The sequence below is a fragment of the Notolepis coatsorum genome, assembly GCF_963971535.1.
Source record: "Notolepis coatsorum genome assembly, chromosome: 4".
In the NCBI taxonomy this organism is placed as follows: Eukaryota; Metazoa; Chordata; class Actinopteri; order Aulopiformes; family Paralepididae; genus Notolepis; species Notolepis coatsorum.
This window is the reverse complement of record NC_140168.1, coordinates 41,717,808-41,733,419: the sequence shown is the minus strand read 5'-3', so window position 1 is coordinate 41,733,419 and position 15,612 is coordinate 41,717,808. Positions and strand designations below refer to the sequence as shown.

The following is a 15,612-nucleotide window of genomic DNA, read 5'->3' as shown; positions in this document are numbered from 1 at the left end:
ATACCACAATGGGTCCTGTAGTAAGATGAGATTTGAATGCCAGCTCTTAAGATGTTGGGTCAGTTTAACCACTACAGGGCAAGATCCAACAAAAAGGAGAAGTCCGGCCTCTCCTTGCTACACACAACAGGTCAGTGTTTTGCTTTTGGCAGATTATCGTTCAGTTTTTCCCCCTTTCCACGCAGTCTTCCCCCTCTCCCCCCCCCCTCTCTCTCACTCGTTCACTCACTGAAGCACACGTTTTCCCTTTCATGCAAGTACTACCTAACTCAACGAGAGAACTCTCCCCATGTCCAACAGGTAAACATTTCATTTGTTGAACAGAACAGTATATATATACAGTAAATACATAGCTACAAAAAGTTATAAATTATCTTCACAGAATGTACACATTAAACACCAGTCACTTGTAGTGTGTCTCTCGGTCTGTGCTTTTCAAAAAGTGTATCTCGGGTGAGTCTGTCTGTCTGTCTGTCTGTCTGTCCAACTGTTGTAGTGTAGTTTGCCACGTCTGTATTGTGCTGTATTAGTGCTACAGTATCCAAGCACATGGTCGAGTCCGCAAAAGGAATGGTAGTCATCAAAACAGCCTCCCCTTGCTTTTGTCAATGCTACATTTAGAGAAAGAGATCACCTGGGGATGCCGGTACCACTCAATACCATTACGATAATAACACTATGACAAACGGTACACAATACTCAATGGTGGAATAGCGTACAGGTTGAGAGAGAGATGACCGTGATCTTTGGTCTTTTTGATGTTTCGTAATTTTTATATCCAAATACATTTCTCTATTTGCGATGTCCTTGTTCCCTTGATTGTTCTTCATCCAGTTGTATGTTCCTCTTCGGATTCTTTTCACGGTAGCTTCTCCAAAGAGGATCAGTGTTCGGTTTCTTTGCTTTTTTAAAGATGTCAAAATCAATGAGAACAAAAATAAAGAATACCGTCATCTTTTGGAAAAACAAGCGAGCGCCCAAATGCTTCACCTTGAGCGTTCAAAAGGTAGTGTTACTCTGCGCACGCACACATAGTTCCTTTTAAGTCCATCCTTACTTTACAAGCTCTCTCCCGGTGGCCGGCACGGGGGCTCGGAGAACTGTCTTTCGTTTTATTTTTTTAGTCAGTGGTTACTTCCCCCCCACAGACTTGTCTTCATTATAGTCCCTGAAGGCCTACGTCTGAGGAACAGCAGTTCTTTCATATAGAGTTCTCTCAGTGCAACAGGAGCAGTAACGACACTGGGACCAGCAAGGAGAGGATGGAGAGGGACGTCGTCGACGTCGCGGCGGAGTTTGTCCGCACGCTCTTCTGGACCTCTGGTAGGACCACCACCGGGTCGTCTAGAGGACAGGCGGAGAAGAAGAAGAGGCATTAGTAACACATACTTACTGCCCTCCCTTTAATCCTCTTGACCCGAACTAATGCATGAATCAACAACAACTCTTTACAGTGACCCTTGGATGAACCGCGATTGATTTAGGATCTGGATAATTAGAAGTGATTGGTTGATTAACGCACCTGCAGGCAGTCTATTGGTGGGGTTATGGACTCCGCCCCCAGCTCCACCTCCTCCAGTCACAGTCCCAGCTCCGGCAGCAGTCCCTCCTCCTCCTTTAGCCACTCGGGCCGCTTGAGAGCCTGAACGACAAAAAAGACAAAAGTCAAAATCAGTTTATCTCCCGCTCGGGGCTCGGCGACAACCGTGGGCCGGTATTAAATCGAGTAACAGTTTAGGTTTAGGAGCTCCACCGGGGGCGGCAACGAGACTCACCGTCAGCGGCCACGACGTCCACCTTGAGCCTGAGGCACTCCTGTCCGTGGTGGTGCAGAGGTTTGGCTGGAGGGAAGAGGGAGGAAAGAAAAGCAGGCGTTAATTACAGACTAACGAACGTGCTCACCCTCCTCTGGCCCCTTAATCCACGTCCAAACACACACACACACACACACACTTCGGAGGCAGACAGACACAAGCCAAAGCCTTAGGAGGCCATCTGTGAACAGGCAGAGTATGCCTTGTCCCGCCGTTTGCCTAATCACACAGTCATACTCGGGGTCATGGCGCTGTCTGTGGAGGCGGTAACGCGTTAACGTGCAGGGACAGCGCTATCACATAGACCTGGCATACGGAGCCGACGCCCCACTTCGTGCTAAACGCAAGGCTTCAAAGGGCCGGCCTCTGTTTGCCTGATGGGGCTCCCCGCCGCAGTTCAAACGGTCACGGCGAACAGACATGCACACGCAAGTCTACAGAACTCTGCCCCGGTATCATTCCTCACAGATGTACCATTCTTTTAACCCTTTCAGGTGCTGTGTTTTTTTGGAACGTTCTCTCTGAATTATATCTTGGAAATTCTAGAACTCCGTGGCTTGCGACGGTCAGTAGCCGCTGCTGCATCATAAATGGTAAATGGCTGCATTTATATAGTGCTTTTATCCAAAGAGCTTTACAATTTGTTCCTCACATTTGACCCATTCACACACATCGATAGCAGCGGAGGGCAACTATGCAACTGCCGGCCTGCTCATCGGGAGAAATTAGGGGTTAAGTGTCTTGCTCAAGGACACTTCGAGAGACACTGCCCCGAGAGGAGCGGGAATCTAACCAGGAACCTCCGGATTACCAGACGACTGTTCTACCTCCAGAGCCACTGTCGCCCCATAAATCATCATCATCATCATCATCATCGTTCGAATGACGAGATTGTACACGTGCACCTGAAGCTCAGAAGAAAGCCGAGCGGCAACAAGCAGACAGACACGCGTGATGGACACTTACAGATATAATAGTAGCTCTCTCCCTGGCGGAACTCCTTGCCCAGGGTGAAGGGGGTGAAACGCTGGAACTTCTCGGAGAACTTCTCGGGGGCGTGCGGGGCGAAGGGGTGGCCGCACTCCCAGCGCATTCTGGTCGTAGGACTGGGGCTTACAGGCGTCGTAGTCCTCGCGCTCCACCATGTAGAGCACATAGCGCTCCGCGTCCTGCGACGGCACCTCGCCCAGCGGGTAGTGAGGGCACACGATGTCCAGGTAGTCGTTCAGCTTCACCTCGGCGGCGTAATCGTCCCACAGAAACCTGAGGAGAGAGGGAGAGAGAGAGAGAGAGACGTCAGTCAGGTGGCGCAAGGTTAATAAAGCACGGCTGTAGCTTCGGAGCGGCAATAAATACATGCCTCAAAATCTGTGATTAACTATCGACCGGGCCACACTTGTCAGGGTACAGCGGGGGAAATCACGAGTCCAGGGAGTGAGAGATGGTGTGTGTGTGTGTGTGTGCGCGAGTTGTCAAGAGCGCAATTGATGTAGAAAACACAATAAGGAGCAGCATGAGTTGCAGGGAAACGTGAGTATAAATATGGATGACTGTGGGGGCCAGGCAGTGCTGGGCTGGGCTACTGTGTGGATGGCGGGGGGGGGGGGGGGGGGTGGGGGGGCCAGGCTACTGTGTGGATGACTGTGGGGGCCAGGCTACTGTGTGGATGACTGTGGGGGCCAGGGCAGCATTGGGCTGTGCTACTGCACATTGATCCCGACTCCAGGGGAGTTGAGACGATGTTTGCTGAGAAACATTAGCAGTCAGTTACTCCTCCGTGGCAGGAGATGAGTATCGACATCTTCTGGGATACACACACACACACTTCATCCATGCATATGAGATGAGGGAGACAGAAACCGTAATGGACAAACACACCCAAAACAGACAGACCGATGCAGACAAGTTGAAATAGCTCCAAAAAAGGGATGGGACATGGATGCAAATATGCACCAGGTTAGGTTTTTAATGCTTTCATTGAAAGTCAGATGGGGGAGAGAGACAGACATGCAGACACAACACACACGTCTTTCATTAGAGATACAGAAAAAGAGAGAGAAAGAAAGGACAGAGGCAGTCAGACTGTCTGCCTCTCTTCCATCCCTCCCTCCCTCCCTTCTCTCCTTCCGCCGCCACCACCTCCTCTCCACCCTTTTTTACGACAGTATTTAAGTAAACCCACGACAGTATTTAAGTAAACCTCTCTCCCTCCCTCTCCTCTCCTCTACCTTCCCCTCTCTCTCTCCCCTCATGTTTTTTCTCACACATAGGCGTTCATCTCCAGGGGGATGATCAGTAAAGGTAGCTGCTGCGTCTCCGTTTCGCCCTCCTCCTCCCCGTGACGGAGTGATTCCTCCCGGGCGACTCTCAGCCGAGGCTCCCTTCTCAGCCCGTGCCCATCCATCACCGACCCAGAGCAACCAGCTAGTGGCACGCCGCGCGCACCGCACACACACCCACACAACACACCACACCACCATCTCACCGAGCGTGTTTAGTACTTCAGCCATCTCCTACTGTTCGGGTATCACCAGGGGTGCTTGGAGAACGGCTGAAATTCACTTGGCTTAAATGTTTTCACAACACGGTCTAGTATGTGTGTCGAAGAGTCTTTTTTTTTGGGGTGTTGCTTTTGTAATGAATACGTTGTGTGGCTCCTCACATCTTTGAGAGAACCCAGAGCCAAGCAGTGTGTGTGTCATTATCCGCTGCCATTCACACCACACCGTTTCCCAGAGAGCCTGGGTTCTCCGTAGCCAGAGGGGCTGCTATTGACCTACCAGCCAATAAAAACCTCTACCTCCGGTGGAGGCCACAGATAGTTTTTTCTTTCCAGCTTTTCCTCATAAAAAAAGCCCTAAATGCAACAAGTGACCATTTGGGTGGATTTTGTTTTTGAAAGGCGAAGTCTGTGTTTGTGACAAGGTCCATATGTGTCTGTGTGTGTGTGTGTGTGTGTGTGTGTGTGTGTGTTGTGTGACAGTGTGTGTGTGTGTGTGTGTGACTCGCAGTCAAAGCGCACAGGCAGAGGCCTCTGTCACTCGTTAGCTGGGTTGTTGTTTGTTGCTTGTGGCTCCAAAACCCTGGGCCCCGACTCCCAGCCCTCTCTGGCTCCCTCCCTCCCCCGTTCAGCGTGGGCACTCCCCTCTCTTCGCCCGACTGCTCTTCCTCAATGCTGATGACCAGATTAGCTAACAGTGTGTGCCATGACAAGAGCATACTGGCCTTGTTAAAAAGAACGAGCAACGCTTCCTTCCTTGTATACCAATGAAGCCACGCCGACTTCCATTTCAAGAGGGCTGACAATAGTACACTGTAATTTTCCATCTCGGGAAGAATAATTATCACTTTGCAATCGTCGTCGTCGTCGGGGCAGCGTGGTGCTTATCTGCAGTTTGCCTGCCACTCTCTGTTTACCAGTTTGGCACTAACGTGTTTCTTTACCCCTCTGCCACTTTCAATTCCAGCTGAATCGATAACACTATTGAACAAACAGTCATTGTCTGCCTCTCTCCCGACAGGAGTTGTCCTCCTGCAAACAGAGAAAACAAACACACACACACACACACAAACTTTCCTCTCCCAGCCCTGTCCACCCCCCCCCCCCCCCCCCCCCCCCCCCCCCTTCCCCCAGTCATGATTATACACTGGTTGTGGTATGGTCCCAATGTGTTCATCAAAAGGGGTCGAAGGGGGGTGCAATTAAAACACAAAAAGGGTATTAAAGTCACCCTGGAGGGGGTAATTATGCTCCCCCACCCCTTCCCTGCCCCTCAGGCTGGGAGGTAGGGGAGGAGAAAGGAGCATGAATGGGAGGAGGAGGATGGTTCAGAAGGCTTCAGCTGGGAATGGCTTTTGATGTTACTCTGTGTGTGGTGTGTGTGTGTGTGTGTGTGTGTGTGTGTGTTAGTTCTATGCAACTGCTCAGTTGGATCATCAATGCCAGGCATTTCATACACTGGTCCTATTCACGCCCTGCCCCAGCTGATGGAATATTTCACGAGCGAACAGCGGCTGAATACACTCCGGAGCCCGGCCGGCTTTTATTATTAATAGTAAATAGTTTTAATTATCCTGGCTCGCTTTTGTCCCCCCCCCCCCCAAACACCTCGCCGGCACAGAGCCACCTCATTGTCTCAATTAACTGATTAGAGAGACAATGGACTTCAAAGGGGGCGTCAGGTCTCTTGTGGGTCAAAGGCTTTAACTAACAAAGTCACAAACATGTCACCATCACTTCGACTCACCTCAAGCTCTTCTGTCTGTCTCTACTCGTCTCTCTCTCTCTCTCCGTCATCTCTCCCTATGGTGTGAGTTTAGGTTGTCTGGTGTGATTTATCCCCACTGGTTTTCCAGGGATGCTCCGTTTTAAAACTACAGTGACGTTTAGAGGTTGGGCAGAAATAACTGCAGGGAGGGACTCTGTGTTTTTTTTCTAGATCAGGGATGATTTGTGGACCCCTGGCAGGACGCAGCGACAGTGCGCGCGCGAACCCAAGTGCGTGACCGCGCGTGCGCAACGACGTGTGAGAACGAAGGCGTGCACGTGTGTCTGTGATTGTGTGTGTGTGTGTCGTGTGTAGTGGAGTCCGTCATGCAGTGAGAATCTGGGTGTGTTTCTGTGTTGATAAGGGGGATAATGAATGGTGATAATGAATGGTGATGATAGCAGACAGGCACAGAATGTCGAATGTCAAGTGGCTGTGTGTGTGTGTGTGTGTGTGTGCGTGCGTGTAGCTGTGTACGTGCGCGTGGTCTGGTGAAAAATAGGCTCCAGACTGTTGTGAGTCTCTCTCGTCCTCCTCTCCTCTCGGGAGTGAATTCGTGATTTATTGGAGCCTCTTCAGGGGCAGGGGCCTAATCTCTCTTCTTTAATCTCTCCGGCCAGCATTTTGCTTTCTTCTGCACCTCTGCCCCCTTTCCTTTCATCCATCCATCCATCTCTCTCTCTCTCTCATCTCGGCACTCTCTCTCTCTCTCATCTCGGCACTCTCTCGGCCCGTGGAATGTCGGGACGTCTTAAAAAGGGGAGGAGGGCCACACTGCGGATCAAAGGTCGGACTATCGCAGAGTCAGCATTGGGAGGATCGTACACACTGACTTGGTCAGCAAGAAGGCAGATAACTGTGTCGCTGTGCATTTAAAAGCCTGGAGGGGGGGGGTCACCTGAGTGAAGGATCAATTCAGGTTAATTATAAAAGCCCACGAGGGCCCGCCCACCCACATCTTGACGGACAACACTCCACTCTGCTCCACTCGCTGTGAATTCAGAGCAGTATATGTCCGTCCCGGGCAGTCTCTCTCTCACAGCGTTGCACTGCACAATTACCCTAACCTCTCCAATATGATCCCCCCCCCCCCTACGCACAGGGTTATAATGCCGCACTAATGCGGACTAAGAGGTGACCATTCTGTGTCATGGATGAGTGGATCGGAATGCCGGGGCCGTCTAATCGGCTCGTCCGAGCCTGGATTATGGGATGGAGCGCAGGCTGGGCGCGGGTCCATTCATCAGCACCAGACCCTGCCTAATACAGGGGCTTAGGGAGTCCACCGCCGAGGCCCAGGGAAGGGGGACGCTCGTTGGGGGCGGGGGATAGGACGAGAGGGGCAGGGCAGTGGAGGCCCAGGACCCATTGTTCTCTTAGAGACAGGGTTTTTTACCACTGGACTTTAGGAGTTAAAAATAAAACTGGACTGAGAGTGCAAGTATGTTTGTGTGTGTGTGTGTGTGTGTGTGTGTGTGTGTGTGTGTGTGTGTGTGTGTGTGTGTGTGTGTGTGTGTGTGTGTGTCCCTGGTTAAAAAGAGGGATAAAATATGTTACAAGGGGAGGCATTTGTGGATTTGATCTGTAAAAATAAATATAAATAAATAAACTGGGATTTTATTAAGAAAAGAGGGCGTGTAGGAGAGAGCGAGGCAGCCTCCGTGGAATCCATCACGGGGTTGGCTGAGCTGAGCTGGTTCAGGTTCTCCTATGAGCCGTTTCATCTCCCATCTATCCATCCATCTCTGTCAGGCCCCCTCCCCGCCCTCTCCCCTGTCCGTCTTTCATCACTCAATAAGCCCACTAGATCCCCACCTCGCCCCAGGCCCCTCCCCCTGCCCCGGACCTCGCTGAACCAATCGCAACCCATGTCCTGCCGGAATGTCAAATATGCGAGTTTCTGACCCACCGTTTGCAGAGCCCAGCACAATGTGGCCAACAGCGTGGGTATGTTGGGTGTTGTCATAGAAACAAATATGGACCAGACTCTCCCAGCCCCCTCCCTCTTAGCATAATATTCCAACCTTGGCTCTTTGCGTTGTGTGTGTGTGTGACTTTTGTCATCATCAATCTCTCCCCCTCTCTCCTTTCTCTCTTCCGTCACTCCACTTTCAGTTCCACTCCGACAGTGACCTTGGCAGACTATCTGAACTCCTTTGCCACCAAACGCACAGCCAAGCGAATGTCCAGCGGTGATATAATTGGCCAATAGCGCTGAATTGGGGGGACTTAGATGAATACATGTGCTCTTTCCAACCGTCTCACCCTGTCCCTGGAGCCATTTGTATCTTATAAGGGCCCAGAACAGAAAGGTCACTGCTGACATCACATCTCTCAAGAGGCAAATCCGTGCGAGAAAGTCGATTTTGCTGAATTGATTTCCACAAGATAAACCCTTGTTTTCAGTTGTTGTTCCCCCCCCCCCCCCCATTCAAATACAGTCCAGCCTCGAAGCATAATGAATTCCGTGGGGACGGGCAGAGTCCATGAGTAGCCAGCCACTCTGTTATTAAGCGGCTTCTACGAGCAGCTTTTTGCTTGTGGATATGCAATTCAGTGATCACGGTCATGATGCAGCTGGCCTGTAGGGGGCAGTAGTAAGTGGAGTAGAAGCAGCAGTGACAAGAGATGGGCAACAATGTGCGTGCCTCTCCCAAGTTTACAACCCGAATCCAGTCATTCAACAAGCAGAACAAACAACAAACAAAACAAAAATGGAAAAAAAAAGTCACACAATGACTCTTATTTAAACAACAAAAACAAACATAATGGCTCATTTTCAGAGGCAATATTTGCTCGCTGTGGGCCAATTTCGCTCTCTCTGTCTCGCTCTCTCTCACACTCACACACAGACTCACTCGATTGGATGCATTAGAGGAAAACTCACGGAGGCCAATCAAGTCTGAATGGAAGCTCACATGGCAGACAGACAGACAGATAGCCTGTGTACTTTCTCTGTGACGTGTGTCTGTTCATAATAATTGTACATCTGCTCGCAAGAGGAGTCTTACTTTCATCCTCTGTGTTTGGGATCGAGAGAGATTGTACAAGACTGGAGACAATAATTGTGGGGCCGGTGTGGGAGAGGAAGAGGAGGGAGGAGGAAGAGAGGAAGTCTGCTGCGTCGATAAGGATGAAGCACGGGGACGGACGGGGCGCAGAGAAAACACCCACGGGGGTTGATGAGGGTGACAATTATCTTGAGGAGAAACAGATATTGGAACGTCAAGGCGGGGCAGACAAGGCGGGTCCCTTCGTCCATCCATCTTCCAAGACAATCACACTCATCCCTTACAGAAACAAACTAACGACGATCAATCAATCACCGTTAATCCAATTACTCTTCACCAGTTTGGAGTTTAAACATGTTACTTTCTATAATTCAACCCTGGGAAGATGTGATCGAGACGTGTCCACCTCTGTGTGTGAAACTGCAGTATAGCCCACGGTCCAGTCCCTTTACGGCTTGCGTGTGTTGATGTGTGAGAACTGTATTGTTTATTGTGCAGACAGGATACGCTGTTTTTCCCGGGAAAAGACGTGGCCAGGAAGTTGGGGAACTCGGCGGGGAAACACACACACGCATGCAACCTCCACACTTTGGCACCACTGGCTGCACCGCCGACAAACCTTTGGCCCGACTCACTATCTGCTGCTGCTGCACCCAATAAAACCTGCCCCGTTGTCCCCACACTCCACACACGGTTGACAACAAGAACGCCGAGGACTTTGTCAATGCGGTCTCGTCTTCCCACAGACGACTCCAGCCCTGCAAACATAACACAACGCACTCACTCCACAATCACTGTGTGTTTGTGTGTGTGTTTTTTTCTTTCTTCAGATTTAATCCAGCAGGCAGCGATTACCAGACGAGATTAGGGGGTGGGAGAGAGGGGGGGGAGAGGGGGGGCGAGTAGGAGAGAGAAGGGCAGAAAAACAGTAGAAGGAAATGACTGGAGAGAGGATACTGTACCAGGATGGGGAGAATGGCAGGGATTAAGGAGAGAAGTGGGAGACTTGGATTTTCATGGATAAGAAGAAGGTTCAGTTCAAATTCCTTGGCACAATGTAGAAATTCTTATCCGTTCTCTTATCCCCCCAAACTAATGGCGTCCGTCAATGCCACCACCACTAGTCTGCTTCATCTCTCTTACAACACACACACAATTGCAGGCATGCATTCACGCAAACACATATGCACGTGCACACACTTCCTTTCTCACTCTCACATACACACACACACACTCTCTCACACCTTTGTTTTGTCTCCATTTAATTCCCCTCTTTTCACGGGCCAGAGTTCTCAGACTGGCTCAACCGCTTCCAACGCCACGTCGAGGAACTCAAGAGGGGGAGAGAGAGAAGCATACAGGAGGACGACAGACAACTGAAAAGAGGAGGACAGAATAGAACGAGTTCCTTGGAAGACCAGAGCGACAAGAGGGGGAGAGAGAGAGGTGGAACTTGGGGAGGGAAGCTCCAAGGGAAAGAGGCAAGAGAGAGAGAGAGAGAGAGAGAGAGAGAGAGAGAGAGAGAGAGAGAGAGAGAGAGAGAGAGAAAAACGAGAGTGAGAAGGAAAGGGGCAAAGTGCCTGGTGACGAATAGCTACGGGTGCCAAGAATGATAATAAAACAAATTCCACACCTCTTACCATTCTTCCCTCTCGGAGGCAGACTTGGGAGGTGAGGAAATAATAGACTGAAAGGGGCACCTTGTAAATTTGAGATAAAAAGTTGGTGAAGCAGTGTGTGTGGGGGGACAGAGGGGGGCACGTTTTCCATGAAGGCGGAACCACGGCCAGCCGTGTAAAGAGGGCTGGTCGTGAGTGGCAGCCAGCATTCAGGGACCACCGGCATGACAGAATGACTGACAGACTGATAGAGGCCGTGCCACTTCATCACACCGTGCCCTCTGACCCCCCCAGATTGGTCACACACACCCGCTACCATTCTCTCTCTGTGGCACAGCGTCAAGAGCATTCCTCCAATTTGTATGGGATGCATTACAAAAAAAAAAAAAAAAAATTGACTGGATAAACAGCGGCCTGGGAATCCCTACCGATGGGTGAAATCAAGCCGTCGCCGCCAAACACGGCAAAACTGCTGGATTATTGTGCCGTTTACCTCCAAGTACCGGATCATTATCCTGACACATTTTGAGAGAGAAAACTACACCGTATAGAAAAGAAACATCAAAACAAAAACATCAAAATAATATGTGGCCAAAATGTGACTCATGAATATGTGACAAAAATTGCTTTTACGACGACAGAAGAGAAAAACATAACACAAAAAGGTTTAAACGGGGGTGAAAAGGGGCTTTGGTCTCTCGTCTGGCGTAGTACGAGGCAGCCAGGAAACGGTTAACGCACAGCGCTGAACTCTAGACCACAGAACCGGTCTGAAAAGGGAACCTTGCCAAACCCAGAGGAGGGGAGGCGGTGGAGAGAGGAGAGACAGGTACAGAGAGGAGGAGTAGGAACAGAGGGAAGAAGTGAGGGAGAGAGGAGAGTTCTCCTTCTGCTCTGTCAGCCAGGAAAGAAGGGGAAAGGGCAGAGAGTGCTACGGGAGTGAAAGTGGAGTGAATGAGTATATTATTCAGGTTGTGGGGGTCTATAGGGCTCTGGGGACAATGTTAACATTAATCATAGCACTGTGTGTGTGCGTGTGTGTGTGTGCGTGTGTGTGTGTGTGTGCATGTGTGTGTGTGTGTGTGTGTGTGTGTGTGTGTGTGTGTGTGTGGACGACTGAGTTAATGTGCATGTGAGCCAGTGAGTCAGCTGGTGATTTTGTACTGGCGCTGTTATACACAGGTGTGTGCGCACACAAACACCCTCACGTAAACACACACACAAACACCCTCACGTACACACACACACAAACACCCTCACGTAAACACACACACACACTACCTCCCGCATGGACACTCCCTACAGACACGTACGCAGGGAGACATGCTGAGACACAGGCTGACTGGGCAGCATTTCTGATGAGACAACATCTGGGTAGAAGAACCAACCGAGGAACGAGCTCCAACTACCGTGTCACTGGGGAGGTGATCAATCTGTTGTTAATCAGATGCAACGACGACGGTGTTGTTCGCTCTCACACAGAAATGAGAAACTGACAAACGGGGGTTCAGAAAGTGTTCACACACACACACACACACACAGCAGTGCTGTCAGGAACAGATCTTGTTCATGCTGAGACACAGCAGTAGTTTTCAGGCAGCTTCGACTTTGGGAGTCAACAACATGCCCCAAGGCAAGGGACACACACATGTTCACTCCCACACACACACATGTTCACACACACACACACACACACACACACACACACACATGTTCACTCCCACACACACACATGTTCACACACACACACACACACACATGTTCACCTACACACACACACACACACACACACACACACACACACACACACACACACACACACACACACACACATGTTCACCTACACACACACACATGTTCACCTACACACACACACATGTTCACCCACACGTGCACACACATGTTCACCCACACACACACACACATGTTCACACACACACACACATGTTCACCCACACGTGCACACACATGTTCACCTACACACGCACACACATGTTCACCCACACACACACACACACCAATGAATAGGCATCACAACTGTGGCTCTCTCTCCCCTTTTCTCCACACCCACAGAACACAAACACAGCCAGACAAGATAACAAGGCTCTTCCACGTGGATGATGGGATCAATCTGAAATCAATCAGATTAACAATACCCTTCTAATCAAGGCCATTGATTGATGGGCCACCCGAACCCACCGCCCCCTAACAAAGGCCATCCCAAGAGAACTAGGGCAGACATCAACAGTGATAAGAAGTGGGCCCTGGGCCCAGAGCAGATTGTGAGGAAAGTACAAGATCAAAAAACATCTCCTGAACTCTGTTACTTCTGCGAATGCAAGATTAAGTCCGGTCAGAGGGGTTTGGTGTAGATATCCAGTAAAAAAAATAATAATAGCAAGTGGAGGGATTACCGCTATATTTACAGGAATAAACACTGCTGTGTCCCATCACAGTTTTTAAGGGACACAGATTGTGATGGCGGATCAGTGAAATGGGTTTTTTGAGAGCAGAACAATGAATGCTGTTTTTTGTTGTTGGTTTTTTGTCACGTGAGAGACGGACTTGGGGAAACAGTAGCCAGCCGAGGATTAAGTTTTGCTAGAGAGAGGGACTTTGAATATCTGCTGGTGTTGGAGTCAAGACATGACATGACATGTGTTTGTGCATAAGTGAGAGGGCCTTGCAGTGATTGATTGAGACGTTCATGTCAGTTTGCGTGATTGAATGTGTCGGCTTGTGACGTGAGCGGGTGTCTGCCAAGAGTTTGTGTGAGTGTACTCGCCAAGTGTGTCTGTGTCAGTGTGTGTAGGTGTGTTTATCTAAACCTCACACTCCACCCATTGCAACCATTTCACCCCGGCATCATCAACCATAACTCTAATTGACCCGCACTTATTCCGAATGGCCCCTAACCCCAACAATTTGGGCTCAAATTTCTTCTTCCCAAGCAATCCATCCCTCTCTCTCTCTCACTCACACGCTCACTCACAGCTTGACCTACTGGCCAGGTCTCGAGTCCCCCCCTCTGTCTCTGTCACACCGTATTATTCCTCATGTTACCACCTGAAATATAAACGCCCCATATGTCTCTCCCCGACAGTCATGTCAACTCCATGCGATACATCTTGATTTAGGAGAGACGGAGGAGTCAGCTCCCTTTAGGAGAGACGGAGGAGTCAGCTCCCACTCAACAAAAACAAGGTTTGGTCAGAAGGGGGGGGGGGGGTGTTATTGCAACAGATATATTTCAACAGCACTACAAGTGACTCAAAACCCGTAAAATCTAAACAAAAATATCCACAGAAAAAGTCGACCTTTCAGTTTAAGTTTAATTTATTCAACGAGCAACAACAGGGCACTGACACAGTGACAGTAGACCTACTACTAAAACCAATCAAATCACAGTCGGTTACTTTAATCGATGCTCTTATGAAGACATTGATGGCAAAGCCAATTAAGTCATTTTATTATATTATAAAACTAGAGTAAACTGGCTGGCAAAACTAGTAGCTGGATTATATATCAAATCGTCATAAATATTGGCTACGTGACATGGCCCAGGTGTTGACGGCTGTCTCTGCAGGAAAGTCGGATTGCGAAACGGATTAAATGTAACGAGATTACAGGTAAACAGAGTAAAGGTAATACATTCAGCCTGGAGCAGTTGTGACGCCCGGGAGGGAGGGAGGGAGGCAAAGAAACTAAAGTGCGAGCATTATCATAACAACAGTGGCCAGGTGATCCCATCATTAGTTTGATCACAGTCGTTGAATATGCATGTCATTTTAACACGTTTTTCAGATTGCAGGTGAAGACAAATCTGCATTTACAAATACCCGCCGAATCGATCCCATTTCCTACGTTGCTCCATTTTAGACAATTCCAATTGATTCTAAGGCAACTGGGGTGCGGTTTATTACAACTGTATAGGCAATAACACAGGGCGCAACTGGATATGAGCATTATCTTAATAATAATCACTTACTTTGGGTTTGTGCTATTCCAGTAGACGCTGTGACGCTCCGCAGATGCAAACCAGGCGCAGAAGACACTCGCAAAGCAACACAGAATCCAAACCAAATCCATCGTGGAGAGGAATGGACGCGTGCAGGACGAATAAACTCAAGCAGGTTTTGGTGCAAAAGCCAAACAACTTTTTGAAAGATGATGAATGCGTCCGTGCACGGGGGGATCGTGACCTCAAAAATGTCCCTGAAGTTGTGCATGCAGCGCCTCAAGAAAGAAATGCAAAACAGATTTGTCGATGAATACTATAAAGTGTACGAGGTTCACACACCAAGTCGAGCGCTCCGTAGTGAATGAAGCGGTGACAGTGAGGTGGATAGTTTTGTGAAACGCCTACTATCGCTTGCCACGCCTCCCCTGCCAGAGACAACCAATCAGGAGGCTGTCCGAGAGACGCTTTCTGCGAGCTAGACACGCCTCTATTGGGGTTACATTGATTTGTTTGTTCGTTTAGTTTAGTTTAGTTTATTTAATATGGATTCTAAACTCAGTGAGTAATATAATTCAAATATATGAATTGACTGTACGCCTTGATAGAGGGTGAGACTTAAATGGATTTAAGTATACCAATTTATTAGGTTTACAGATATAAAACATCAGCATTTTATTTTTAATTTAAATGTTAGAGTTTGTTGTTATTGTAGTTATATTTCAAGAAATAATCCAAAACCATAAAACGTTGTTGTTTTTGTTTGTTTGTAAGTCAAACAGCCAAAATAATGTGATTTAGTTCAACACATTCAGTTGTTTACATTAGTAATTGACTCCAATGTTTAACATGCACAGAGTTAGGCTTTAAAGTGCTTTCCACTCACAAGACCTAACCTTTATGTAGTCGCATTGTAAATCCCAATTCCTCCTTTCTGTTTCG

At 49.0% G+C, this 15,612-nt stretch overlaps 1 protein-coding gene across 1 annotated transcript; it reads right to left on the bottom strand.

Annotated features, from left to right (window-relative positions):
- Positions 1-206: 206 nt before the first annotated feature.
- On the bottom strand, positions 207-15,020 carry LOC311226343 (ephrin-A1-like). The gene is given in 6 exon segments (XM_084311769.1): positions 207-1,344; positions 1,523-1,642; positions 1,776-1,841; positions 2,781-2,907; positions 2,909-3,077; positions 14,701-15,020. Coding segments are annotated over 6 exon segments (711 nt in total). The 5' UTR covers positions 14,802-15,020; the 3' UTR covers positions 207-1,216.
- Positions 15,021-15,612: the final 592 nt, after the last annotated feature.